This window comes from Simochromis diagramma, unplaced genomic scaffold (assembly GCF_900408965.1).
Source record: "Simochromis diagramma unplaced genomic scaffold, fSimDia1.1 OVJJ01000304.1, whole genome shotgun sequence".
Classification (NCBI taxonomy): Eukaryota; Metazoa; Chordata; class Actinopteri; order Cichliformes; family Cichlidae; genus Simochromis; species Simochromis diagramma.
The window spans coordinates 19,824,822-19,851,613 of NW_024387030.1; the positions used below are offsets into that span (position 1 = coordinate 19,824,822).

The 26,792-nt window shown below is 40.8% G+C and overlaps 1 protein-coding gene across 2 annotated transcripts in view; it reads left to right on the forward strand.

Annotated features, from left to right (window-relative positions):
• Positions 1-26,792, forward strand: part of akap6 (A kinase (PRKA) anchor protein 6) — a 213,107-nt gene that overhangs the window by 49,377 nt on the left and 136,938 nt on the right. For both annotated transcript variants that reach the window (XM_040042907.1, XM_040042909.1), the window contains 3 exons: positions 10,812-10,934; positions 22,848-22,944; positions 24,695-24,897. In XM_040042907.1, coding sequence (XP_039898841.1) covers positions 10,812-10,934; positions 22,848-22,944; positions 24,695-24,897 — 423 coding nt within the window. The remainder of the gene's footprint in view (positions 1-10,811; positions 10,935-22,847; positions 22,945-24,694; positions 24,898-26,792) is intronic.

Genomic DNA, 26,792 nt, shown 5'->3' on the forward strand with positions numbered 1-26,792 from the left:
TAGTGTTCATCCTGCAGCTTCACTGTTTATGTTATGCTAACATAGCTGTGTCTCTAGCGATCATGTAGCACATCATTATATACCAGCTAGCCCAACTTCAGTAACCCTACAAACGTCACTGCTGTTTAGTTTTCAGTCTTCTTTATGTTGGAAGTGACAGCAGAGCTGTACGTTTTAGTTTTTTCAAAAATCTCTCAGTCAGAACATGCTATATCATGTTTAGGTGGAAACTAGCGAGCTAACTTCCTGCTAACTTCTAACTCCGTTAAATTGAATAAATTCTGTTTTCATGGATGCTTGGATGTTAAACTTAATTGATACACCTGGTAAAGCACCAACGCTGATCATTTTATTAAAGGTGAAAGAATTTAGACAGTTTTTAACTCTCAGTGATGCCGCAGTGTTCGTTTGACTTTGGGACCTGAAGGAGACTACAGTAGCTGTAATGCTTCAACAATCCATCAACCATTGTGGCTTCGCAGCATATCAAAGTTGTACTAAAACATTTTTTGACAGACTTTTGAGCGCCGTGTACCACATAAAATCGGTTCGAGGTCAGTAAGCCCAGCAAAATTCATACGTAAGGCGCACCGGATTATAAGGTGCACTGTCGATCAAAAAATAATAAAAAAAATTAAAGGATTTTAAGTGCGCCTAATGTGGAAATTATGGTAAGTCATATTTTACACAAGTCATCCACAGCAAACTGTGCAGATGACAAAATTAACTATTGATCTTATCACAAGCATCAACATTTCTGCACTCAGTTTAAAATCTGTGTAAAAGCACCTGCGATAGTAGGAAGGGTATTTGAGCATAAGGCATATGTTACTTGCACATTTTTGAGGCCGCCTTTAATGCTAAACGATATTTACAGATTTGTGCATAACATATGCCAACATCCAGTTGACATGTTTTTTTAGGGTCTTGCTTTTTTCAGCAATGCCATAAACAGGCTCAAGGTGTCTGACAGGGAGGCAGCCTGCATAAGATGTTCACTTAAATAAAGTATAATTTTAAAAAAACAACTAAAATAAATAAAGTTCAAGAGAGTGAACAGGTCATCTGGGCGAGCTCTTACAATCTGGAGGCCACAGTGAGCTCAGTGAACCTACAACGTCGGCCAGTTATCAGTAAGAATAGGCCAGGACTTCCTTGTGATGTGGGCGGGGCATAACACAACAACTCCAAAGTAGATTTTGCCTGTACCTCAATAGAATGGCTCAAGGGTGCTAAACTAACCTGCCAAAAGTAAAACTTGGAATGTTTGTGTTTCACTGCTGTAGCTGGTTTTTACTGCCAGTCTGTGAGATAGATCTCTGCACTTTCATTTAGACAAAAGATGACAAGTTGAAACAAAATCAGTCCAACATCCACTTTTGCCCCTTCAATGAAGCTACCTTGATGGATTGGAAGGCTAGTATCGGATTGTCCACTGGCCCTGCTAATTCATCACCTCACTTCAAAAGGTCACGTTTGATTGGCAGGCAGATTATTGATGAGGTTTGCCTGGTGAACTAATCAGTCATATCTGTCATATTGAATATCGTGAAATGCCAATAGCTCTGGGGATAAGTTCCTATCATGGCTGCTTGTTTAATTAGTGCTATAAAGTGGCTCTGTCGCCTTTAATATTTCTTTATTGTTTTATTTTACTCAGGTTTATTTCACTCTCTCACCTTTATTGCCTTAATATTACAATTCTTAATACCCTCGACTCCCCAGGCAACATTTTACTTTGCTGCTGTAACATCTCAGTTTCCCCTCAGGGATCAATGAAGTTCAGCGTGCCCATCTTATCTGGTGCTAGCCGGGTCAGGAGCCCACCTACAGAATTGGACAGCTGTAATAAGATTAACAGTGAGAATGGTCAGGGTCCTTTTGAATCAGTCTGAGAATTAAAGTGTCCCCTTGGTTAGTTGTGTGAGGGGATGTCCTTGGAAATGGGGATCAGTGACCCGGAGGGTTATAAATTCATTCCCCACATTAAATTCTGTCCTCCATGTTACCAAATTGGCCAGATTGGCCATAATAGTGACTATTAATGATGATTTGACTGTTGAAATGTCAAAGTTGCCCTCTTTTTTTGCTTTTCCTTTTTTGATGTCAGTCTTTGGTAGAACGCTGGTGCTGTAGTGAACCTCCTGGTCTGCAGCAGCCTTTCTGGATCCACTATGCATGGTCTTTGCATCTGCCACTGTTGGTTTCCTCTGGGTTTACATGCCTGCTACATTAATTGGTGATTCAAAATAGGGTTTTTTTTGCCCCAATAATAGACTGGTGAGTCTGTGTCTCAACTTATGACAGCTGGGAGATGCTCCATCCTTTTAATGGCCCTAAGCTGGTCAAGCGATCAAGAAAATGAATGAATGGATGATCAATATCAAGCTCAATCTCATGTGTTAACTTAAAGGAAGACAAATGGGAATCAAATCACAGTGTACTAGTAATTTCAAAGTGTCCCACATTGGTGTAATGTTTCTCACATCCCTGAGTATGTGAGGATCTGCTTGGGTATGAGGAATGTAAATTTCAAGGTCAGAGGGTGAATTGTGTTCGATGCCTTGACATTAGAAAACACTGTTTTAGCTCATGGTGCATTCAGGCTTTCCCTGAATGTTACTAACAGGAAGGAATAATTAAAAAAAATCACATTCAGACAACACCCGGCGCAGAGCATTGAGTAAAAAACATGTAACTCCAGAGAGTTACAAAAATAAACAAAGATTCATAATTTTGGATTAAAACATAATAAACAAACACAAAAAAATCCTCCCAGAATCAGGAATTATACCCTGCTGTCTTGCAGAACACCTTGTGTTAACCACACACACATAAGCACACACACACACACTCCTCATTCCTCTCTGCTCCTGGGTAATTAGCTGATTAGCTGCTTAATTAGCAGCATGTAATCATGGCGATGGATGAGCTGCCTAATTGAGGAAGTGAAGAGAGGAGAAGGAGCGTCTCAGTGTGGAGGGTGACATTCTGTCTCTCTGCAAAGAGTCTCTACTGAATACAACCGAGCAGATTAACATAGAATGAAAAATCATCCGTCCAGGGAAGAGAAACTGTGGAAAGATCACTGTTGGAGCAGAAATGAGTCAAATCCAGGAGCAGAACACGAATATAATACGTCCGGCACCTCTCGTCTTCTCGGGGGAGAAGCTCATGGTTGTGTTTGCAGGTGGAGTTGAGGAAATTTGATTAGAGCAGAGACAAACTGAGTAGAAACTCTGAAATGTCAGTAAAATATAACAGGAAGGGGGCAGATATTTACCTTTATCCTCATGGATTTAGTTCTTTTAATCATAGAGGAACCATAAAAAAGCTTACCTAAGCAACACTTTGTTGCTTAGTTGATTGTTCTGATTATTGAGTATGATCTGAATACTAGTAGATCAGATCAGTTTAAGTGAGTACAGTGGAACCCCGGCTTACGAAGACCTCATTTAATGAAAAATTCAAGTTACGAAGGCACTTAACGGCAATATTTCTGCCCGTGGTACGGCAAAATGCCCGCGTAACGAAATAGATAGAATGGAAAATTACAAAAAAATTCAATTCAATTCCATAATGTTATGTACATGTACACATACGTATGTATGCATGCATACGTATGCTTTCTTCAACCTCTGCCACCTCCTCCTCCACCAAGAACTTCGTCTTCAGCCAGCATCGCCTCACTCCAAAGGCGATGGAAAAAGGTGCTTTGACATACAAAAATTTTGACTTATGAAAGACCCTCTGGAACGAATTCCTTTCGTAAGTCGGGGTTCCACTGTATATTCATTTTGAAGCTTCAGCCTCAGAGGTTTGGACGTCATTGTGTTGGGTTTTTGGATGATCGTCCTGATCATCCAAAAACCCAACACAATGACCCAACACATTGTCCTAATGGAGCATTAAGTGATGAGCTAAGGTTAGCATGATTGATTAACTGTGTGGTTGCAACAGATCCCCATCTGATCTGCTACTGCTACTGACTCAGTATAATAAAATGTTGTAATTTCACTCACACAAATGTGAAGCATAAACTTCTTTAAACTTCACAGCGGGCCATATTACTTGTTGTAATTCTGCTAACACTGGTCTAGAAGGCGGCAGCAACAGAAACAAGGTGTAAAGATTTCTGACTACTGACCTTTCCACCACCTCCAGTTATTAGAGGAAAACGTGTATTGCCAGATCTTTTGGCAAGTTGTTGCTGGAGGTTGGTGACTGTCGCTAGGTGAAATTTGTTACAAGAAGGGTGCTCCACCAGAAGCATTACACCTGAGCAACTCATGGAGACACAGCTAGATTCAAATTACGAGTAATTTAAAGGTGTAACAAAACAGTGATCATTAATTAACCTGTTTTTGAAAGCTAAGCTGTTGAAGTGTGTATGACCAGGCTGTATTTATTATAGAAGCCCATGTTATGCCTCTGCACACAATGGGTTTGTACCAGTGAAGTAACATAAAAAATTGTACTTTGTAAAGTAAATTATTTGTTTTGACTAGACTGTAACTCCATTGAATCACAATTTTTCCTTTCTCCTCCCCAAGTCAGAGCTTCACTCCTTGTTTCTGTTCTCTCCGTACTGTTGGACATGAATATTTTATCCTCCCGCCTTTGACCGTCTAGACATTGTTGTCTCAACCTTGACCTCCTCAACATTTGTAATGTCGGAACCGATCCTCTCATAATTTGTGTCCGCATCACGTAAATCTGCGGCTTGTTTCCTGAAAGTTTATGAGACCAACGCAGGAGAGATACATACACAGAAATCCAAAGTTCCTAATTGCGCTGTGTGGGACATGACACGTGAAGTGGATTTAAATTCTTTAGAAAAACTAAAAACTATGGAGAAACAGCCCATTGGTTAGATAAGTGTCCTATACATCATGTGATCACATCGTGTGCACCGCCTGGGCCAGCGTCAGCGTCCTCAGTGTGAGGTGTCTGTGTGTTTGGAGGCTCTGCGGCACGCCAGCCTATCTGCGAGCAGTGGGAGACAGACAGACAACAGACTCACATCAAGAATCGTCTGATTGGCCCAGCAGGGGGGTCAGGGACGCCCACCGACAGCAGAGAGGATAGGAAAATAAGAGAGAGGTGGAGGATGATGAGGCGGAGGGGTGTTATTCTCTTCTTTTGTGCTTCTTTAGATAAACAGGGTAAGGAGGAGGTAAAGGAAAAAGTGACAGAAGTAAATTTGTTTGCAGCCTGGTAATGTTGATTCTGAACACTTTATCAAACGGCCACTGATTAAAAGCTGATAGAAAATACACATTCGGCACATACTAATTAGGGTTGTAGGAGGAACATAAAGATAATTTTGTGTGTAGCTGATCTGTACTGTGACCTTTTCTCGTGTAAAAGCAATCAGTGCAGATTCCTCCGTTAAAGAGTTTATGACACAAGGTAGTAAAATTTGCCACAGAAGCCAGCTTATTGCTAGAAAGCCATGTTCTCATTTTCATTATTGGAGACAATGCAGTATATTACAGGCTGACAGAGTATCCCACGAGCTCTCGCTTTTGTTCGATTTAAACCCATGAAATGTGCACATTGTCATTAATATGAGCAGCAGGGCCGTCGTTGTTGGTCTTGAGTGTTTTTTTCTTGAATGAAAATTAAGTTATCCCACATATAATAAAAGTTTTTGTTCTGAGAGTTAAAAGTAATTACTCTATGAAGCTGATATGGCAGATGTTTAGCTTTAAGTCTGCAGCGACAGAGTGGAAGATAAATATTAAACATAAATAAGAGCCAACAAATATTTTAGAGATTCAATTCACACATTGGACAACTACTCCCATGATTGTTCCTTATGACTTATAACAATGCTTTGTAATGCAACCAACAGCATGGTACTGAAAATACTCCCTCTGATGCAATTTTCATACTTAAACATTCATCCTGTGGAGCAGATTGGACACTTTAGTGGGCCAGTTTGGTCCTGTAATGCCTCTGCTCTAAAGGAATGTTTGACTGGTTATAACGCCACTGTTGACTAGATAACCATTTCCACAGCAGCAGAGAGCTGGATAACTGGCAGTGGTGGGCGGGGCTTTACCGGGACGATATTAGAGATGCAGTCGGGTGTGAGAGTTGTCTTTTTACTCTCTGTTAATTTGGACATCTTTCTTTCTTTCTTTCCTTTCCTTCTTCCTTCCTTCCTTCCTTCCTTCCAGGCGCACTACAGATAGACAAATTTCTAATAATTAAAAAGGCAAAATGAAATTCCACCCTAATGTACCGTGGAGACAGCTGCAGTCCTGTCCTATCCAAATATTCCTCAGAAATCAGCTGCGCAGGTTCCATGTTTTATATGACAAATAATTTTAATGAAACTCTAATCAAAATTTCCTCCCCTCGAGTTCTTTAATTTCGGCGCAGCGGTGGAAAAGTGTTTGGTGTTCGAGTTAGTCAATCTAATAACGTAGCCTGCTGTGGAAATTATCCATCTCACCTCAATCCCCCAAAATGTTTTTGGAACCCCGCTCAGAAAAGTCATCATTTCGTATTTTGTTCTGGTTTTTACCTTCACCAGGTGCTGAAATTTTGTTAAGCTAGGATGCCAGTCATCCAAATTCATTAGCTTATAGCTAAGAGCTACCATGAAGGTTAGCATGTCTGTTTTCTTCAAGTATGTGGTGCACGACCCAGAGAGCCTTGAGTCCCAGCATTCGTGTGGATTTTAACCAGGTACGTGGATGCACTTGCAAACCGTGCAGCCCAGGGCCATGAACAGTGGCATATAGAGAAGAGAAGTTGAATATGTGTTCAAGTTTCACCTGGCCTTCAAGACGAATACAAGCAATGTTTGGGTTGTTAAAACGTCAATTATACAGTTAATTCATTTGAGCTTAGTCTGTAGTCTTCTAAGCCTAATGACCAGACAGTATACAGTAGGTCATCTGTTTCTATAAGTACAATTCCATTATAGAAAAGTGATAACATTTATAAAATGTGATTGGCATAGAAGGTGGTTTTGTTGACCCATCCATCCACCCCAACCTCCGCCTTAAGCAGTCATTGTTGTTATGAAGCACTGGCTGAAGTTACTGTTGCTGTTTTACACGACTGCTAGAAGTTGTTTAATATTTCCACAGCAGTAAATCCTTTAACACAACAACTAAATTGTGTTTCTCTGCTGCTCTAACATTTTGTTTCTGTTTTTTATTTCTCCTTGCTACTTGAAAGATCATAAAAATGTGAACACTGGTATCGAATCTTAATTTCTGTGGACTAGCATCAGTTGTATCTTGATTTTTGTTTGCTTTGTTCTCCTGGTGGAAAATCAGAGCTATTGCTTCTAACATATTAATCAGCGAAGCCAAATATCATCTGTCGGGAGTTTGAGTCCAAATCTATCAGCGTCGTCCTTCAGAAAGCCTCGTCAGCTGAGCGGTAATTATCCAGCGGTGAAGAGCTGAACCACAGGAGGAAGAGATGAAGCATGATATCAGAGCAGTTATCCAGGCGGCAGAGGATCAGATCAGGCGTTTCAGCTCCCAGCAGGCCTTTCTGCCCCTCAGGAGCCTCACTGGTTTAGAGACATCAAAGAAGCTGTAAGCAGCCCAGTGCATGCTGGTCGATATCCAAACCAGCAATACTCGCTCTGCCGCTGTTCGCGCCTTCCTCCTCTGTCCTTCTCACTCTTCTTCTCTTCAGTTCACCTCATTTCTTCTCATGGTTTACTTCTCTTCGCATCTCATGTTCTCATGCTTCTTTTCTTCTCATCTTTTCCTTTTCGCACTTCTCTCATTGATCTTTACCTCTGTTCGTTTTATCCTCTGATGCCCTCCTTCTTTGTTGCCCTTTTCCTTTTTCTCATTTACCTTTCAATCCCTTTCCTCTAACCTTTGCTTTGTTCTCTTCTTTTAATACTCTTGAATCTTGCTTTGCACTCCATGCAACCCCTTTCCTTTCCTTATACTATCTGCTTCTTCCTACTTCTTCCATTCTTCCTCTCCTCCTCTCCTCTCATCAATACTTTTGATTTCCATATCTCCTCAATAACGAGCGGTGGAGAGATGGACAGAATCATATTGATGTGTGTGTGTGCTTTTATAAAGGGTCACGGTTGTAATTAACATACTGCTGCTCGTTTGGTCAAGGTTTGCATCTCATACAGACTCACATGCAGACACACGCTCTCTCACTAACAAACACACTATACATATCTATAACAGTAAACCAACACACAGACAACACTGTGCAATAGAACGTGTTCGCAAACGCACATTTTATCATCACAGTAAGCAGACACACCTATCTCCATATGAGGACACACATGTATAGATTTGCTACAGCGATTTGTAGGCGAGGTGAAAGCGTGGGTGCACAGATGTGGCAGCTCAAGTAATTTCCATCAGATTTACCTTCTCCCCACAGCCTCCTTCACTCTGCCATTAGTTTTCCAGATAGCTCTCAGTGAAAGATATGAAAACAGCGCTCAATGTATAAAATATTAGAATTGTCTTCTTGATGATCCGCAGTCACAGTTAAACCTGTTTTTCCAGATGTAATGTTTAAGGTCTGAGTGGAAAGAATGAATTTTATGGAGTTGCTGTATGTCTTCGGTTTTATGTAAATCACTTTCAGCTCGCTCTCTCTTTGCTTGATGTAGCTCGCACGCTCTGTGTAGTTCGATTGGATCCAGGCTACATAAAATTCAGGTCGCAGCTCCAGTTTGACCTGTGCGGGGTTGTGTTCGTAGTGGATTTCTCTGTGGAAGCAACTATGCCTGTGGTGGACGGGCTAAAGCTACAGACTGCTGAAATATAGATACATCAGACATGAATGTCAAATCAGTTAATTACAAATGCGTTCACCCGCTACATGAGGTTATAAGAGCTGGCCGAGTGGTGGAGTTACAGGCAGGTGCAGCCTTCTCCCCCCCACGAGCTCACGAGATGAAATAAGGCAGTTAAGGGTGGTCCTTCATGTGAAATAAACTTGATCCAAAGAGTAGAAGAAAACTTAGCGATCAATCAAAAAGAAAACCTAGCGTAGCCCCATGGCTAAGTGCAACACTGATTCCTCCAGTGGGACCGGCTATGCTAAAACTACACACCTGGAGCTGTTATTGGAGAAGTAAACCATACATGTCCATGCTTATTTAAACCACATGCATAACATGCTGGCTTGATTCTTTAAAATCGTCGAGGTGAATGTGCAGCCTGCTCTTTCTCGGTTACTCTTGGAGTATTTTCCCATTCTTTTTGTCGGTCTCCCTTCCAAGCGTCGCAAGTCCTGGACAGCGAGTGTGAGTTTTAGCTGGGCAGAACTGTGCGGATGCAAAATTTGTATCAAACACCCTTAATGCTTCCCTTTTGTTTTTGTCTCTAAAATAGGTTTAAACACTTTCCTTTCTTCTGTCTGATCCTTGCTTTGCAATCCAAAGTGTTTACTCCCCCTTTCACCTCCCTTTGAAGACTCTTTGTTCTTCTTTTAAGCAGTCTCTTCTGTTCCTCTTCAGGAGTGAAGTGGATTTAAAGACAGAAATCAATACTGGATCAGGTGCTATTTCACATGGATTCTGTGGATTTTCCTGCTGATACATTTCACATCATATGGAAGAAAAAGAGGATGTTTATGCAATTTAAAAAAAACAACAGAATTTTTGTGTGTTTCATTTTTAGTTAGATTAGTACAATCTTGTTGTGGATCATCAAGGCTTCCGCGCATCATAAATCTCACTGTTGGCCAGTAGATGGCAGTAGCTCTCCACTGACTAACAAGCTGCTGCCTCCTTTTTACCCCCTATCTTCTGTCAGTGTGTACATCTATCTGTGTACTCCCATGAAGGGCAACGTGCCAGTGATGGAGACATACGTGTTCAGCTCACTAGAGTCATTCATACCACTTCATCTCTTTTGATCTCTTTTCCTTCTGCTCGTTCTGGCTCTGTTCCCCTTTTCTTTCCCCAACTCTCAGGTTTTTGCTTTTGCAGTCTTGTTTCTCCTTGTCTCTTCATCAGTCTCTTCGTCACTTCTTACTTTTCACCTGTCTGCCATGCACTAGTGTCATTTTTCTTCTCCTCTCTCTTTTAAATTTTCTTTCCTCTCACTTCTTCCTCTTTTCCATCTGTGTTTTGATTTCTTTTCTGCCTTTATATGTGTATTTTTAAAATCTTTTCTTGTCTTCCTCACCTGCTTTTTTTCGGTCTTCCTGTTTCGTCTGTCTTCTCTTTCCATGCCTTCACTCTCCTCGGTGCATTTTTGCACATCTTTAAGTCCTTTGTTTGTATTTTCCTCCATATATCTTCCTCTCTCTTTCCATTCTCCTTTCCTCTGTATTTGTCCAAACGTGTGTTTACTTGTTTCATCCTGTGGGTCTCGTTTTTGTTCTCTCTCTGTCCTTGAATTAATTCATCTGGAATCAGTTCTTAAACACCAGCCGGGCGCTCCCTCGCTCCCCCCCTTTTGTTTTTTTTATCCTTCTCTTGTACTCTAATCCTGTTCTCTTCCAATCTGTTGCTTTTTTTCCCCTTTTCTGCCTTTCCTCTCCCTGTTGCATGCCATTACCTGTTGGACTTCTCCCTTTCTTGGTGTGTTTTGATGTGCTTCTCTGCCATTTTCTGTTCAAACTGTTTGCTGCTTTGTTTTGCTCCTCTCTTCCTTCCTCTTTTTACACATTATCGTTCTGTCATCTCCCAATCCTCTGAAGTGTTTAGTGTGTGTTGTGTTGTTCTGATGCCTTTCCAGCAAGCCCTGGACATCAGCATTTATACATATTATTAGTTTTTGTTGTTGTTGTTTTTGTTTTTTTAAATCATAAACTGAATTCTCTCTCTCCTCCCTTGTCCCCAGTATTTCGTGCAGCAGTTGGACGGGTTCATCTCGTGGCTTCAGGAGGCGCTGGACAGCACAGAGAACTGGATTCAGCCCAGACAGGACCTGGATAGCCTGAGGGTATACCTCGACACACACCTGGTGAGAGCACCAACACTCACACACTTGCCTTTGTTTCTTTCTTTTTTTAAACGTATGTGAACCCTCATTAATACAAAGCAACCTCAGTCTCATCCCTTAAAATGAGTCTAAGCCCTCAAATAGAAGTGATAACACCAAAGGGTCTTCATCGGCGTTGCGTCATTGTGTTCCTCGCAAAAATTCAAGCGCACGAACCCGCCGTCAAGGCTCGCACACATTTGAAGAATAAATGTACACGACTGCTACGTGCAAGCACATCTGTGCACACATTCCACACACGCGGTTGCATAAACACATATTTGCATACATGCATATGGATGTGCCCACATGACACGCACGCACACAGACACACACACCTGTCTTATTTTCAGAATCGGTTACTTCTAGCTGCAGCTATTGGAACCCGCTTCTTCACAATCAAGCAACCAAAGCTGGTAAAGCGATGATAGGACTGTTCTCTACTTTGTCATGTGTTATTTCAGTAGCCCTACTTATGCTGTCAAAACATATCAGTGACATCAGTGACAGAGATGGGAGTCAGTACAGCAAACAGAGCAAACAAATGCTGCTGAGAAAAGAAAAGACAAGACAATGAGCACTGTCCAAGCTGTGTCATCAACACTCAACCATCACCCTTTAAAAAAACAACAACTTGTCTTAAATGGAAAGTTTCTAAAAAAAATAGTGCATTAAAAACTTTAGTGTTTCTTATTTGTGTCATTTATGAACTGTTACAATAGTGGATTCTCATAAAACATGGTAAACATTAAAGTGATGAGGTCAGTATATATAAACCTTCCCAAGTTTCTGTTCAGACCTTTTGTTTGTGAGGGAGAAGAAAGCTAACTTTAAACGCCTCTTCCTTAAACTTGTTTTTGGATACTGGATGAATTAAAGTGCTGCACCAATGCCCAGTAGATCATAAATAAAGTTTATTGTAAAATATTGAACCCCCACACAAAGCTGCTCTAGTAGAATCCAAAAAATACCGCAGGTGGGCGGGGCTTCTGCAGAAAAATATGATTTTTTTTTTATTATGTCATGCTAAGAGAAAAAAATGGAAAAATGAATAACAGATGGGAGATACGGGATAAACAGACAAATTAAAATCCATCCGCTCATTCATCGTTATAGGAAAAGCATAGGTAGAGAATTAAACTTGTTACAACTAAGGCAGTGAGACCTCTAAGAAAGGCTGATTTATTTCCTTCAAAACAACTATTCTTGAGCCGATGTTGACCAGTGCTCAGTTCAACAGATATACTTACTGGCTAAGGGGGTAGAGGTCAAAGCTTAGGATTTTCTGCCACCTGTAAACACACACAAATGGTTTTAGAAAGGGATAATTGGAAAATAACAAACCCTGGAATGAATGCAAGCTCTCATTTCACTGTCACAGCTTTTATTCTGGCTTCTTTTTTTGTGTTCCAGTTTGTTTTCATCTACATCTCTTTTTTCTTCCTCCTTCTGGCAAAACCTTTCCTTTATTCCTCTTCCCACTTTATTGTTATATTTTCTGATCATCTGCCCCTCCTTTTTCTCTCCTATTTTGTCTTTTTTGTCCTTTGTCTCTCTTCTTTCTTTTAAAAAAACTCTCTCTTTATCGCTTGTCTTCTTTTGTTTACTCTAACAAATAGGAAACAAAAAGGCTCAAATAACTCTGCCTGTGTTTTGGTAATTTACTCTCACACATGCTCTGAGATAGATCAGTAAGTGCTGCAACGTGTATATGAGCACACTCGCACATACACAGACACACACAGATGAGGAGCACTTTGGCAATTACTCACGGTCTTTATGGCAAACATATGGGCTGCACGCACACACACAAACACAGAGGAGCACTCGTTCAAGACTACAAGACATGAACATGCATATCACATCAATGTAAAAATCCCGGTGTTGCCCAGTGCTGAACATGTGCGCGCGCACACACACACATGCACGCACCACCTTCACCGGCAGATTGTGTTTGCATTAAAGTATATAAACGCAGATACATATACACAAAGACAGGCATGTGTTTTAGCACACGCACACACGTAGAGGTGCTATTTGCATAAATTTGCATGTTCCTAGACAGATTTCCAAATCAGCATCTCCATATCCGTCCCTGCAGAACAGCATCCTGCACGCAGATCAACACACACACACACATAAACACACACAGTATTTTCTTATCTAGATGCACTTATTTGTGCTGTATCTGTGGGTGTGTGCGCATGCTTATTTGTTGGTTTGTTTACACGTGTCGACTTTGTTGTGGTTGCCAGCAGCGCTAACGTTAGTGGCGGTTAGCTTCAATTAGAATTCCCGGCTCTTAATTGGCGCGTCTTGTTAAATAAAGCAAAAGAGGATGAAAAGGCATCGCTAATAGGACTTTGAAATGCTACACTGTTGATAGCATGTTAGCTAACTGACTCTGTGTTTGTGTGTGCGTGCTGGGGTTGATAGTCACACTTGCACTTTGTAGTTATTCGTGTGTGTTTGGGTGTATAATTGTGTGTGTTTGTGTCTTTCGTTGATTACTGCCGAGTAGAGCCAGGTTCTGTCTCGCTTCCCTTTGTCTTTATATCTCTCCAGTCTTTCTCTGACAAAATGTGTTTACATTTACAAGACCTTTAAGACATTTTAGAGGAAATGGAGCTGCTGAGTAGATTAGGATTGATGGCGGCGTTCTACACGCCTTTAAAGTCACAGGCAGAGAGTCTGTAAGAAGACTTAGGTGCTTGAATCCCTTGGCCATAGGTTTTTTTTTGTGTTTTAAAATATCTAAAAACTCAATGAAGTCTGAATTAAAATTCCAAAGGAGCAATAAGGAAGGCCCATTCAAACAACAGAGATGTCAAACTCATTTTACATCGTGGGCTACGTACTCCCCACTTTAATCTCAAGTGGGCCAAACCAGTAAAACTGCCCTTTTACTCAGTCTAAAAATGTATAACTACACATTTAACCCTGTTTGATGTAAGAAAAGAAGTGTTATTTCAGTGATACGACAGTTAAAAGTCCAAAATCGATGCCCTCTTTTTCCAAAGCTGTTCAGTGGACCAGATCGAAGTCTTCCTCAGCTCATTCTGGCTCCTGGGCCTTATGTTTAACACCCGTGCTCTAGAAGGACCACGGCAAAGTGTGTGAACTAGCAGCAGAGGTGGCATCTTTACATCTAATTACCCTTAAAATGTAACGTCAACAGGGCTACTTACAGATATTCCATGAATATCCTGGAATGTCTTAAACATCCTTCAGGTGCATCCTACTTAGATTCCTATGACATAATGTGCGACCTGCCTAGCTACTTAACATAGTCCCAAGAACATTTGAAATTCAAATGCAAACTCAAGAGAGCTATAATGACCTTTACAATATAACTATAAAATAATATTTTGGTGAGTGTGTTTTAATCAGTAGCTTGGAAAGCTGAAACTAGGATTAGTTGTCTTTTAAAACAAATTTAAAACATGGATAATTTGATGAGCAGTTCATGTTTTTTGTCTTTTTCTAAAGGCTCAGTAATTTCTCAAATCAGCCAGCTGACTGCTGGGGACTACTTTCAGTGGCAGATTATTTCACGTTTGACGTTCTAGCGAATATCTGGCCCTGGGGCAGCATGGTGGTACTAAATAAACTGCAGTCTGTGTATCTGTGGCAATAAAGGAACTGCTCACCCAGTCCAACAGTGGAGCTCACTTCATTGGTGTTTTTAAAAAATCATTTTTGCACAAAACAGTTCAATTGCAAAGATGAATAATAAGACATATCAGGCTTTGTATGCAGTATCTATTTGCAGGACTAACACATTGCTTGATTTTCTTTTTCATGCTATTTTATGACAATCAACAACATCGAATATCTACTTTCATTATGCTTTACTTGACCAAAGTAAGTCATGTGAATATAGCTTTCAGGCGACAGGATTGGTCTTTTTTCTCTTTCTGTTTTTCCATTTCTCTGTCTCACACACATACTCACACACACTCTCTCTCTTTCTCTATATTGCTTTCTGTGCCACACATAAACACACACACAAACACACACAGCTCCAGGGCAGCAGTGGGTGGAGTGGAGTTGCTTTCCCAATTGAATATTTGGTCCAGCTGGCGTGTCTGTGTGTGTGTGTTTGTGTGTGTGTGTGACTATATGTGTGTTTTAGGGCGCGTGGAGCGAATAAGCACAGGTCTTTCCGGAACCCCGGGGAGATCAGTGAGGCAAGAGGACACTAATGCACACTCATGCACATGCACACACACAGACACACACACACAAACACACATACGCACACACAGGCTGCTCTTTGTAAGGCGCTAAGAGATGGCGGCCAATGAAAGGCCTATTGATTGGGTCTGATGGGCGATCCAGGCCTTTGAATCCCATTACCAGAAGTAACACACTACTGGTGGCAACATAAGGGGAGGAGATATATATATATATATATATATATATCGAGAGAGGGAGAGAGAGAGAGAGAGAGGAGAGTGAGAAATGTCTGAGATTGTGTTCAAGTATAATGTGCAAAATTAACAGACCACCACTTCAGAACATATTCATTTAGCTCGCCATCACCACTGAAGCATTGAAATAACAGCAAAACATCTGAAATCTTTCAGATAACAAACAACAAAAATATCAACCACAGTTGACTTTGAGGCTACCCCTATGCCTTCATCCACTTCAGCAGGAAGACGAGGATTAGCTGCTTGTAGTAAATGAAAAAAGAAGCAAACACCAATGAAAAAACAAATCTAAGACCACAGATGTCCTTGGCTGGACTGACAGTAGGGTGTTACTAATCATAATCATGGTGGTAAACAAAATAACCTGGAAGTAGTTGCACAGCAAATATGGGGACATGGCTCTGACAATGTCTGAACCATCTTCTGCGACCAGCTGGGGTGAGGGGAGGGAGATGGGACAAAAACACACTTTGAAGGCAGATCTGAAAAACGTACTGTAGCCATGTAGGCTTTGTATTCTCAGTGCGGGAAGGTACTATAGATGTGTAAAGCAACTAGCCATGAATATGTCTGTGAAGGTTCTCAGTCATCCAGGTCATCGTAGTCTAAGAAGCTCTTGACCTCTACATTGGGGAAACCAAACTGCCACTTCATGAACACATGGCACAACATAGAAGAGCCAGCCGTCCTTTAGATGCCTGTCCATCTGCATCTAAAGGACAAAGGTCACTCTTTCGAGGATGCCAATGTTCACATTTTGGACAGAGAAGACAGATGAGGAGTGAAAGAAGCCATCTACGGCCACTGTGAGCGACCATCTTTGAACGGAGGCGGTGGCTCACGACACCAACTGTCTACCATCTATAATCCAGTTTTGAGTTCCCTCCCCAGACGCCTTAACGCCCACTCACATCCTGGGCCATCTGACCTCAGGAAATCACATGATAGGGTGGGGCTAGGTTTCACAATGAGCTCACCTGAAATCTTGGTTGACTGTGACCTACACCCGTTTTCACACCTTGGCTCGTATGATTAGGTAGAGGATCATCAGGGGGTCCATCATCCTTTTGGGGGGACACTCCCACAGGGCTTAATTGGAGATTATGTATCGGAATTTCAGGAGCAGGACCACACCTCCAAACACGCTCACCGGTTGTCATCTACATAGGTTCCCCCAGTTCTGCAAGCTGCTCATTCTCGTTTACGTGCCCCTCCCTCCCTCCTTGTTCTCAATTCTTTAACTCATTCATTTCTATTTAGTGCATGGGGATCTGCCAGGCCTGGGAGCCATTGCCAGTCCCCTTCGAGGCCTTCCCCAAACCGCAGCTCAATTCATGTCAAAGCATTCACTTTTACCTACTAAAACGCTGTCAAACCTAAAATGAGAACGTGGGACCAGCTAGTGAAATCTGGGACTCTCCACCATTTGACCCTAGAGCTGAAGAAGCTTCTCGGATGAGAGGTGAAACGTCTTCAAGCAACTTAAAGAAGTCCAGACGCTTTTCTTTCCAAGCTCTTTAGACAACTAGCCATGTAATTAACATAAATTCTGTGTTTTCCAATAGTCCAGAATACACTCTTTCTGTATTTACTGTTGTTGCTCCCACTGCAGACACATCTTATCGCTGACTGGACTGAACATTCTCAGGTGGTTTGTAGGGATGCATTTTGGTTCACTTGGAGTTCAGTTCGACACAGCGTATTTCTATATGTATCCAGTATCTTGTAGGTGTAGTATGAGAGTATGAAGAGAGGGGAGTAGAAGGAGGAGAAAGAGAGTTGGTAAAGAAAACCAGTGAGGGGCAAGAGGAGGGTATAGAGTGAGCTCAAGAAGAGATAACGATCGAGGGAGACTGAAGGCGGACAGGAGAGTGAGAAGAAGAGAAAAGAGAAAAAGAAATATAGAGATTGAGATGAAGACAGGAAGAGGAACAAGCCGTATGAGGGAGGTAGGGAGAATAAAATAAAGGGAAGTAGCAAAAAAATGAAAGAGACAGAAAGAAATGTAACACAGAATTGCATTTCATTGCTTAACATGAAAGAAGTGTGCAAGAAAATTCATATCTACAGAAAACAAAGGAGATTGTAGGCCTGGGTGAATAAACACCCCCCCCCCCAGGGGATCCAGTCATACTGCTATAGTTTCTGTCAGCTCAGTATGAATGGAGACAATTTGATCATCATTATTAAAAAGACTCTTTGATCAGATCTTGTCTCATCAACCCAAGCCTGTCTGCTGTATGTGTGTGTGTGTGTGTCTGATCAGTGCAGCTCAATACACCGTCTCAATGTCAAACCTCAATGTCATCTCAGCATCAGCACTGCACACCTCTTAGCGCCTCACTAATACGGCAGTGCTAAAAGCTAAATGATATTAGGTAGGCTTCTGAGGCCATCCTACTCTGTGCTTCAGGCTAATATGCTAATGCTAACAGGTAATCTGATCATCCAGGCTTTGAAGCAGCTCACCTCTCAATTGCACAATGTGTATGTTAATCAGAGCGGGGAGTCATAACATATGAGGCCAACAGCCACAGCAGCTGAGAAGTCTCCAGATTCACCTTCTAACTTTTAAACTGCGATGCTGCTGATTTTGTATTGCTGTTATTCATTTTCTTATTTATTTTACTCTGTTTTGTTGTTTGTGACACGCACTTCATAAATAAACTTTACTTACTTATTTTTCTCACTCAACATGGATTGTCAGATGTCATTAACCAAAGATGCTGAACATGTGTTTGTGTGGTCTAAATATCCTTAAACAAAGAAGAAAGATTTTTAAAGCCATAATATCAAATAATTGGTTTGACAAGTAAAGCTAAATTCAAGTTAAATTGAAGTATTTATTAGCATCTGCGTCCACTTTCTGCACCAGCTTGATAACTTGTTTGTTAGCTTTCGCTGCTTTATCTCAACCTTCATTGCTGCTGGTGCGCAGTTATTAATTCCTGTTAATTTACTAAAAAGACACAAAGAAAGGCGGGAAGCAACAGATGGGAATTTACCATAGACAGTACCGTAATATCACTGATTGGTTTCTTAAGTCCCATTTCCAAACCTCAACATTTTCATTGCTACCATCTTGGTTTCAAACAAACTGTGACTAACTGTGAAACTGCTTGGTCACTGACTTGTCAATCACCAGTCATTATCCAAAGAACATCCTATGGATAATTTGTTCTGAGAGTATGACCAAGAATTACAAAACAGATTCCATTTTTTATTCAGTATGACCCAGAGTCAGAGACTGCGGACATTAAATTCTTCAGTAAAATATTTACAGAGGTGAAGACAGAAAGTTGTTTTCCCAGACTTCCATAGGACACACAGCTGAGAGAGAGGGTGTGACAAAGGATGTGAACGCTAGGTGGCAAATGGTGGGAATCTTAGTAGGAACAAATCAGGGATACCAAGAGAAGGGAAGCTAAACTCAGTACAAACTGCCTAGGTAAAACAGGAAGTAAGTAACAAAAGAACACCTAACGCAGAGATGGAAACTTAACGGGGGATGCAGGATTAAACTAAAGCTCAAAATAATACTACAAACAGGAACAAAACTAAAAATAACATATGAGAATATAAACACAGCAAAACTATTACGGGAATATCAACCCAAAAGAAAACTATTACAAGCAATAAAACCACCAAATATATTATATACAAGATTCACCACATCTGGTTTTATACTGTATGTAGCAATTACAAAAGTCCCCATCTATAGTGGTTTTTAGTAAAATATCACCGTTTTTTGATGGCTACTTCCTGCTGATAAAAGTCGAGGTTGAGATTTTCTGTGTAGAAAATCCTAGACATTGAGGTAGCTTTGATTTCTTTGAGGCGCAACACTCTTATCCCTCCTGACAATACACATTCCTGAAAACAAATAAATAAAATAAAACCTTTGAAAGAGTTATCTCATGAAATTTGTCACAGCTAATGGGTCTTTTATTTTGTAATCCATAACTTTTACACACTCTCTTCTTTCTGTCAAAAAAAGTAAGTCTTTATTTTCTTTACACTACTTCCCTCCTTTTCTCTGTCTGTCTCTCTCTCACACACACACACACACACACACACACACACACACACACACACATAAATACATACACACAGCCTCTTATTAAAGCCCGCTGTCTGACATGCATAAAAGCAGAGCTGCTCTGCATGCCTTATCATGGTGTGATTGATGGTTGGCTGTTCTACTCTTATCGATTCTATGCTCTCCATATATTAAACGGAGGAAACTGAGCCGAATCGCTTGTGGAATAAGGCGCTGAAATACGATCGCGCTCTGATAGCCTGGCTAATCTGCACAACCTAATTCATTCCTAACATCAGCCCAGCCCTATCCCAGAGACGCAGACAGTCACGCTGTGTTTTCTGTAGCGCTGATAGATGTATTTTATGTTTATTAGCTGTGAGGTATTTCACCAGCTTATCTGGAAATTAAGTGGGGCAGAGTGGCCGCTGAGTCTGTAAAATTACTCAATCAGCCGTGAGATTTGGAGTAATTTACAACGTTTGCAAGGCAGTAATGATTGCAGAAAGCAGACAGTCATGTTTTGTTTGGATAATGCTGATATATGAATGTGTTTTTGGGAGCACAGTGAGGAGATAGTATAGTTGATGGTTTGAGTTTTCCAAGAGATACTTTATTGTTTATCTGTGAAATGTAATATGTGCAGGACAGCTTCACCGCTATCTGCTCACATCCTTTTAAAGCCGGAGATGTGTGGTTTTTATACAACAGAAAGAACTACACTAGTGTAAACCTGTGGCTAAAGCACGGAACTAACACATCCTGGGTTGAGGATTCGGTTTCTGGCACGTGATGATCCGACATTCACGTCAAGATATTTGGGAAACATCTGTATCAATCAAGGAGTTGGTTATTGAGGTGACACTGAATGATTTTATGATGAAGCTAATCCTCTTTTCCACATACATTGCTATAATCCTGTGAGAGGGTTAAAACACTTTATCCCATTTGTCTCAACTGTGTATATCCTACTCCATAAATATTGGTGGTGTGGCGGTCTGACCTTGTCATGTGTTGACTGATGCCGTCACCTGCCCATCCCTCATGGCAGGACTGTCACAGGCTGAGTTCGCACTGTCTGCTATTTAGCAGGGTTTGCAATACAGTGTTTCCCACAGAACTAGATAATATTTGTGGCAACAGTGGGAGTTCACTCATATTTTCTTGAATGTTACCTCTAATACTATAGCTTATTATTTGTGATAATAAATAACTGATCAGATGTATCTTCAGTAAGTCTCCCAGTCTCAGAGTGAACTCTGATTCTGGACTGCAGTCCTGCTGAGTGGCACATGAACTCACTGCACATGAGTAGCCTTCCAGTTCGCAGCAGAGCTCTAGAGCAGACCAAGGACTTTCTGGAGAAACGGATGAAGGATTTCAAGTCCCACCAAAGTAACAACCTAGAGCCAGATTTACAACATTCACATTCACTTCTATGGGCAATTTAGAATCACTTATTAACCAAACCCCACTAACTGAATGCCTTTTTGGACTTTGCCAGTTAAACATGACACTTAATTGTATCTCAACCAATTATTACTGCCATCACTGTTCTTTAAAGGGTTTTACACTCTTATCCTGTTTCTAACTATAATTTCATTGGACTGAAAAAACCCCACCACACAGTCTCTCAGTCCTCTTTCTCTCACCGTCTCTCTTTTTTGCTATGATTTAAAACTTTTGAGATAGATTTGCAAGACCTTTGCCATCTTGTGTCTTTTGTCCCAGTTTTATCCTATTTTAGCAACGTGTCTTTACCACAACCTGGAGAAGCAGCTTTAATGCACTGATCTTTCAGGATTTTTTCCCCAATATATTGATGAGTATTGTTTCCATTTAATGCACACTACACTTCTTACTGTTATTTTTTATGTTGCATGAAAATCGTGTTTTCATTTTTGCACAGCATGTGCAGTGTACAAATTTCTCTTGAGATCAGGCTGATCGGACTGCATCACAAATACACACATACAAACATTTACACCGCGGGTGTGTGTGTCTCGAAAGCACTGTGTGTGTGTGTGTGTGTGTGAGTATGTGCGTGCAGCATTTCCCACTGCAGCACAGCAGGATGTCAGGAGTGGTTAAATTGTGAGGCCTCGGCACCTTGAGGCTGTCTCTCTCTCTCTCTCTCTCTCTCTCTCACACACACACACACACACACACACACACACACACACACACACACACACACACACACAGTGTTTTCATATCTTTGTGGGGACATCTAATTGACATAATGCTTTCCCTAGCCACTTACCCTAACCATCAAAAATGAATGCCTAACCCTAACCCTTACCCTAACCTTACCATAACCATAATGAAATAATCCTGACACTAAAACCACATTTTGACTCTGAAAGATGCCTTCAAACTCGTGGGGACCGTGTTTTTGTCCCCATAAGGGCAGTTGGTCCCCACAAACATGGTAAACTTCCAATTTTTGGTCCCCGCAAACATATGTAAACACACACACACACACACACACACACACACACACACACACACACACACACACACACACAAGCTTGTCTTTATCACTTCAAAAGACATTGACTTGCATTCTCTTCCTAAGGACAACTAACCATCACCTTAGCCTGTACCTCACGGTGTCCTATTATTAAACCAAGATTTCATACAAAAAATCTCACGGTTTACCTCATGTCAACGTTGTAACTTCCCAAAATGCAACAGTGTAAACACATTTATGAGTAACAAAATATGAGTAATACAACAGCACATATCCACACACACGCACCAGATCAAAAAAAGGCTATAATGGTGTTCAGAGACCTGACTGGAGTGTTTCCCAACACCGCCTCAGGCAGCTCTGTGCCTCCATCCATCCATCTATCCATCCATCCTTCTGTCCACCCATATCATAGCTTATTTTTTGCTTCTCTTTTATCCTCCCTTCTCTTTGTGTGTTTCCTGCTTACATTACCACAATTATGCTTTTTTTTCTTGTCTTTGTTAATCTGCTACCCTTCTCTTGTTTACATAGACCCGTGTAAGTGGACAGAGAGAAAATGATTTTCACAGTCAAGTGTTGTTTTTAAACCATGTTAATAAGAAAATGAAGTTTACTGCACAGTAGTAACCGTCACTCACAAGGTAGCCACACCCAAAATTCTCTCCTATGTTGTTTGTTTTACTCAAAATAGCATCAGACATTGTAAAATGAATATCATGCCCTATTAGGTGATACTTAAAGCTAGCAATTTAGACTACAAACGCAGCAGAAACCTGAGGTGATATATCTAGTGAAGATTAGAAACATGAAGCACTTCTTTTTACAATCACTGGAGTCGCCGCCCTGCTGGACTTTATAAAGAATGCAGGTTTGTTTTCATCTTGTCTGATGAACTCTCTGGATTCTGGTGATGATCTGCATCTGTTTCTCTATGTGTGTTTTAGAGTTTCAAGCTAAACGTGGACAGTCGCGCCGCTCTGAAGGAAAGCATAATGGAGGAAGGCAAAGCGCTGCTCACCATCATCACCTTCCACCATTCTGGTATTTTCTTGCACGTATTCATATTCTTTCACATATCAAATATGCACACACACACAATAACAGGATACACATTGAAACACACACACACACAGGTGGCCATAATGGAGCCCCGACCCTATTCCATTCATTATTAATATTTGGATTAACAGAGCGACCTTCAGAGAGGAGACCTCATATGAATGTAGCCGAAAGAGAGACTGGGAGAGATAAAGACAAAGAATGAGATGAGTCGGGAGAAAAGACGAAGGAAAGAGAAAAAGAAAAGAAGAACAGCAGGCAGGGGAAAGAAACATTGAGTATACAGTAACGGCGTATTTTTTCAGAATTTCTGAAGCTAAAGATGGAAAAGAGAGAACCGAGAAAGAGAGAAAGCTGTGTTGTTTTCAAATATCTGAGCAGTAATAGTGTGTTGGGATTTGGGAATATTTGTTGCTTACCAACTTGATAACATAACAGACTCACTAAGATGAATAATTACAAACTAAACAACTTGAACTATGGATTTCTGAAGAGGTTTTGATGAAAATGGTCCGATGATGGGGATTGTTCTGCCACTCATGCATCAGATTTCTAGAAAATCAAAATGTGCAGAGATAATTGATCTCTAATGAACATCCCAGCAGAACTCAGTTATTCAGGGCCAGATTTCCAGGGAAGACAGAGAAGATGGAGGAAGGTGCTCCACTTTCTAAAAGCTCCAAAACCTTTTTAGCTTTTTCATGAAGCAGAAATGTGTCAGAGTGGCGTACACTCTGTGGAATAACCAGACTACAGTCACCACGAGCACATGAGTGATAAATTTGACTGATTATGGTTTGGTCATTCGCATCACTTTTTGATGTTATTATGCAACCGTATATCTGGAGACTTTCCTGAGGGACCTCTAGTTTGTAGCAAAATTAGAGACTTTGAATCATCATTCAGCCAAGACAATAAAACCCATGATTTTAATGCCATTTGTCACCTCGTTAGCATGCAGCCTATCTGCAGCCTACAACACAGAAAAAAAGCTTAAAGATTAAGGATACCAACAGGCCTATGGGTGGAAACTGGGATTTAGCCCAAGGGAAGTGAAATCTATCACTATATACACCAGAAAATATTCATGACTTCCAGGAATTAGAATTTGTATACCTTTGTAAAGTCTGAATAACGATAAAAACCTGCCTTTGCGTCACTTTCATTGCCACTATCCTTGTTCTTATACTTTCTGAAAAGCGTAAATGAATGTAGTCACTAATGACCTATGTTTTGTAGGGGTGTTTCAAAGGTAACCCATCGATTTAATGGATAATTAGCGTTTATTTCAACCTGGCTTAGTTCCCATTATCGTACACACTTTGCACTCTGCGACTCTGTTGTAGAGATTCGTATCAGAGCAGCTGTTGCAAGATACCTGCAGCACTCAAAAAATGTCATTTTCTGAGCCACAAAAGCCACATTAAAAGGAAAACGCTCCAGGCCGAAATAAGCCGGAATTATCCTTTAAGGATGAAAATAAAAGTATGACGTTACATTCACTTAACATAATGTGGATTTAAAAGTTTTTTAAAATATATTGTGGTCTTAGAAAAGCTCGTCTTTAGTCAGATAGAGGAATGGAATTATGGGTATCATTTTTCTCACCGTAACTATCCCACGTCTCTCTTTCTCCCTTTCATTATTATCCTCTCTCTGTTTGTCTTTCTCTGTGTTATCCATGGCTCTCTCTCATTTTTTCAATTTTATCCCTATGTCTGTCACCCTCCAGGTCTGAAGGATATCCTCCATATGGTTTCCAGCCAATGGGATCAGCTCCAGCGGCAGACCCGGCGCCAGCATAGCTGGATGCTCCGCGCCCTCCGCTGCATCCAGGCCCGCCTCCTCTATACCAACCAGTTACACGAGCCCTTCACAGCCCCAGGGGACCCGTCAGCCAATTGGCTGCCTTCTTGCCCAGCAGACGGCCTCAAGGTAAAAATAGCAGCGGTGGTTTTTATTTTCTGTTTAGCTTCGAAGCTTTCGGTTATTCTGCTCATCTGCTTATTGTTTGTTTTTTATTCCTTGATTCATATCCCTCCATTTCCTCCCTGGTTGATCCCTATTATCCCTCTGTCTTACTGTCTCTCTCTCTCACACACACAGACACACACACTTGGACTCAGTTGCTCAGTGTATAAATTTCCTTTTTATTTCCTGGCAGTCCCAAAATTTGGATCTTAACTGTGCAAAAAAAGCTGCCTGAAGCCTACATCAGTGTCTTGTCAAAATAGAATACTGAAAACTTTTCATATATATTTTACACTTCACACTCTTTATCTGACCTTTAGTACCTTCATTCTTGTCCATCTGGTCAGACTTTAACTTTCTTCTACCTTTATCACATTTTTTCCTTGTTTTTCTTCCCTCCTGTACGCGTCTACCTTCAGCTGTTTTATCCCATTTTCTTGCTGTGTTTATAATTTTTTTTTTCCTTGATTAAGTTTATTACTCATTTCTGCTCTGGATATATCCTTTTGTAAACAGGTCCTTCCCTTCTTCCCTCTTTCCAACCTGTTGGGCTTTCATTTCCCTTCCTTTGATCCATTTTCATTCTTTCCTCATTCTCATTGAATCACTTTCATCTTGTTTTATTTTCTGTATTTCTCTTCCGTATTTCTCTCTCCTTCTCTTTCTCCTGCTCCCCTCCTTCTTCTCCTGCAAACCTGACTCTGGTTGTTTTCAGATTGTTTAGTTGCAATTAGAGCTGCAGCAGGCTGATCACTGTGATCAGTCAACAGTGACAGCCATTAGCCAGCTACCACCTCTGTGTGCGTGCGTGTTTTGTGTACATCTTATAGTGAAAGTGTAATTTTGTATGTGTGCGTATCAGTGTTTTCCTGTGTATGTGTGTGTGTGTCCATTAGCTGCTTGGCCACAGCACATTAACAGTCCATTCATTATCTGTGTGAATCTCTCTCTGCACTTAATGCTTTGATCCGTAAAACCCCCAAACAACAAACTAAGGTGTGAACCCACTGAATTATTACTGTTCGCTGCTTCAGAGCACAAACACACACAAGGCATGTCAGCATCACAGGTTTCCCATACTTCTGTGATATTTTAAATTATTCAGTGTGTGTCTGTTCTGGGCAGGTGAACAATGAACCCAAACTAACCGATGTACAAATCCTGCAAGATCCTCCATCTGTAGGAGACAATCTGACTTCCAGTGTTGTAACCAGAGGTGCTTTTAACTCTTTCTGGTCGACTGTCCGCCCACAAAACAACATTTGTGCCAGTGTAGAACCTATAGTCATGTGCTAAAATGAGCAGCTACATAGAGAGGTGTATGTGCTTTGGATTGGGTGAAACCATACACTATATATAAAAGATAAAAGTTGCCAGAGTGATGTCATTCTTTGGTTTTTTTTTAAGGATTTCATCATATTTAGCAACAGAGTGGAGTGCTACCTTTGCAAAAAAACAAGCCCCTAGCATTAGCTGACTAATGCTAGGGGCTTGTTTTTTTGCTCTAAAAATATACAGGCAAATCAACCAGGCACACATAAATTCTAATTAATATAAATATATAAATACACTGGAATTGCATTCACAGTATGGATTGGTATAATAATTAGAAAGGTATATTATTTGTCACATAATATCATTAAAATTATAACTTAAGCCTCAATAATGTTGAAAGAAAGACACAAGAAATAGAAAGTGGATTTTGCATAAAATATGAAAAATGATTACTAAAAAGTCCAATGAGAGTCCTGAGAGAGAGCTAACAAGAACATTTGTTACAAACACAAATGAAGGTAAAATGGCAAACTGACAAACAAGCTGAAGCAAAACCAGACTCAACCTCAACAAAGGGGGGCCTA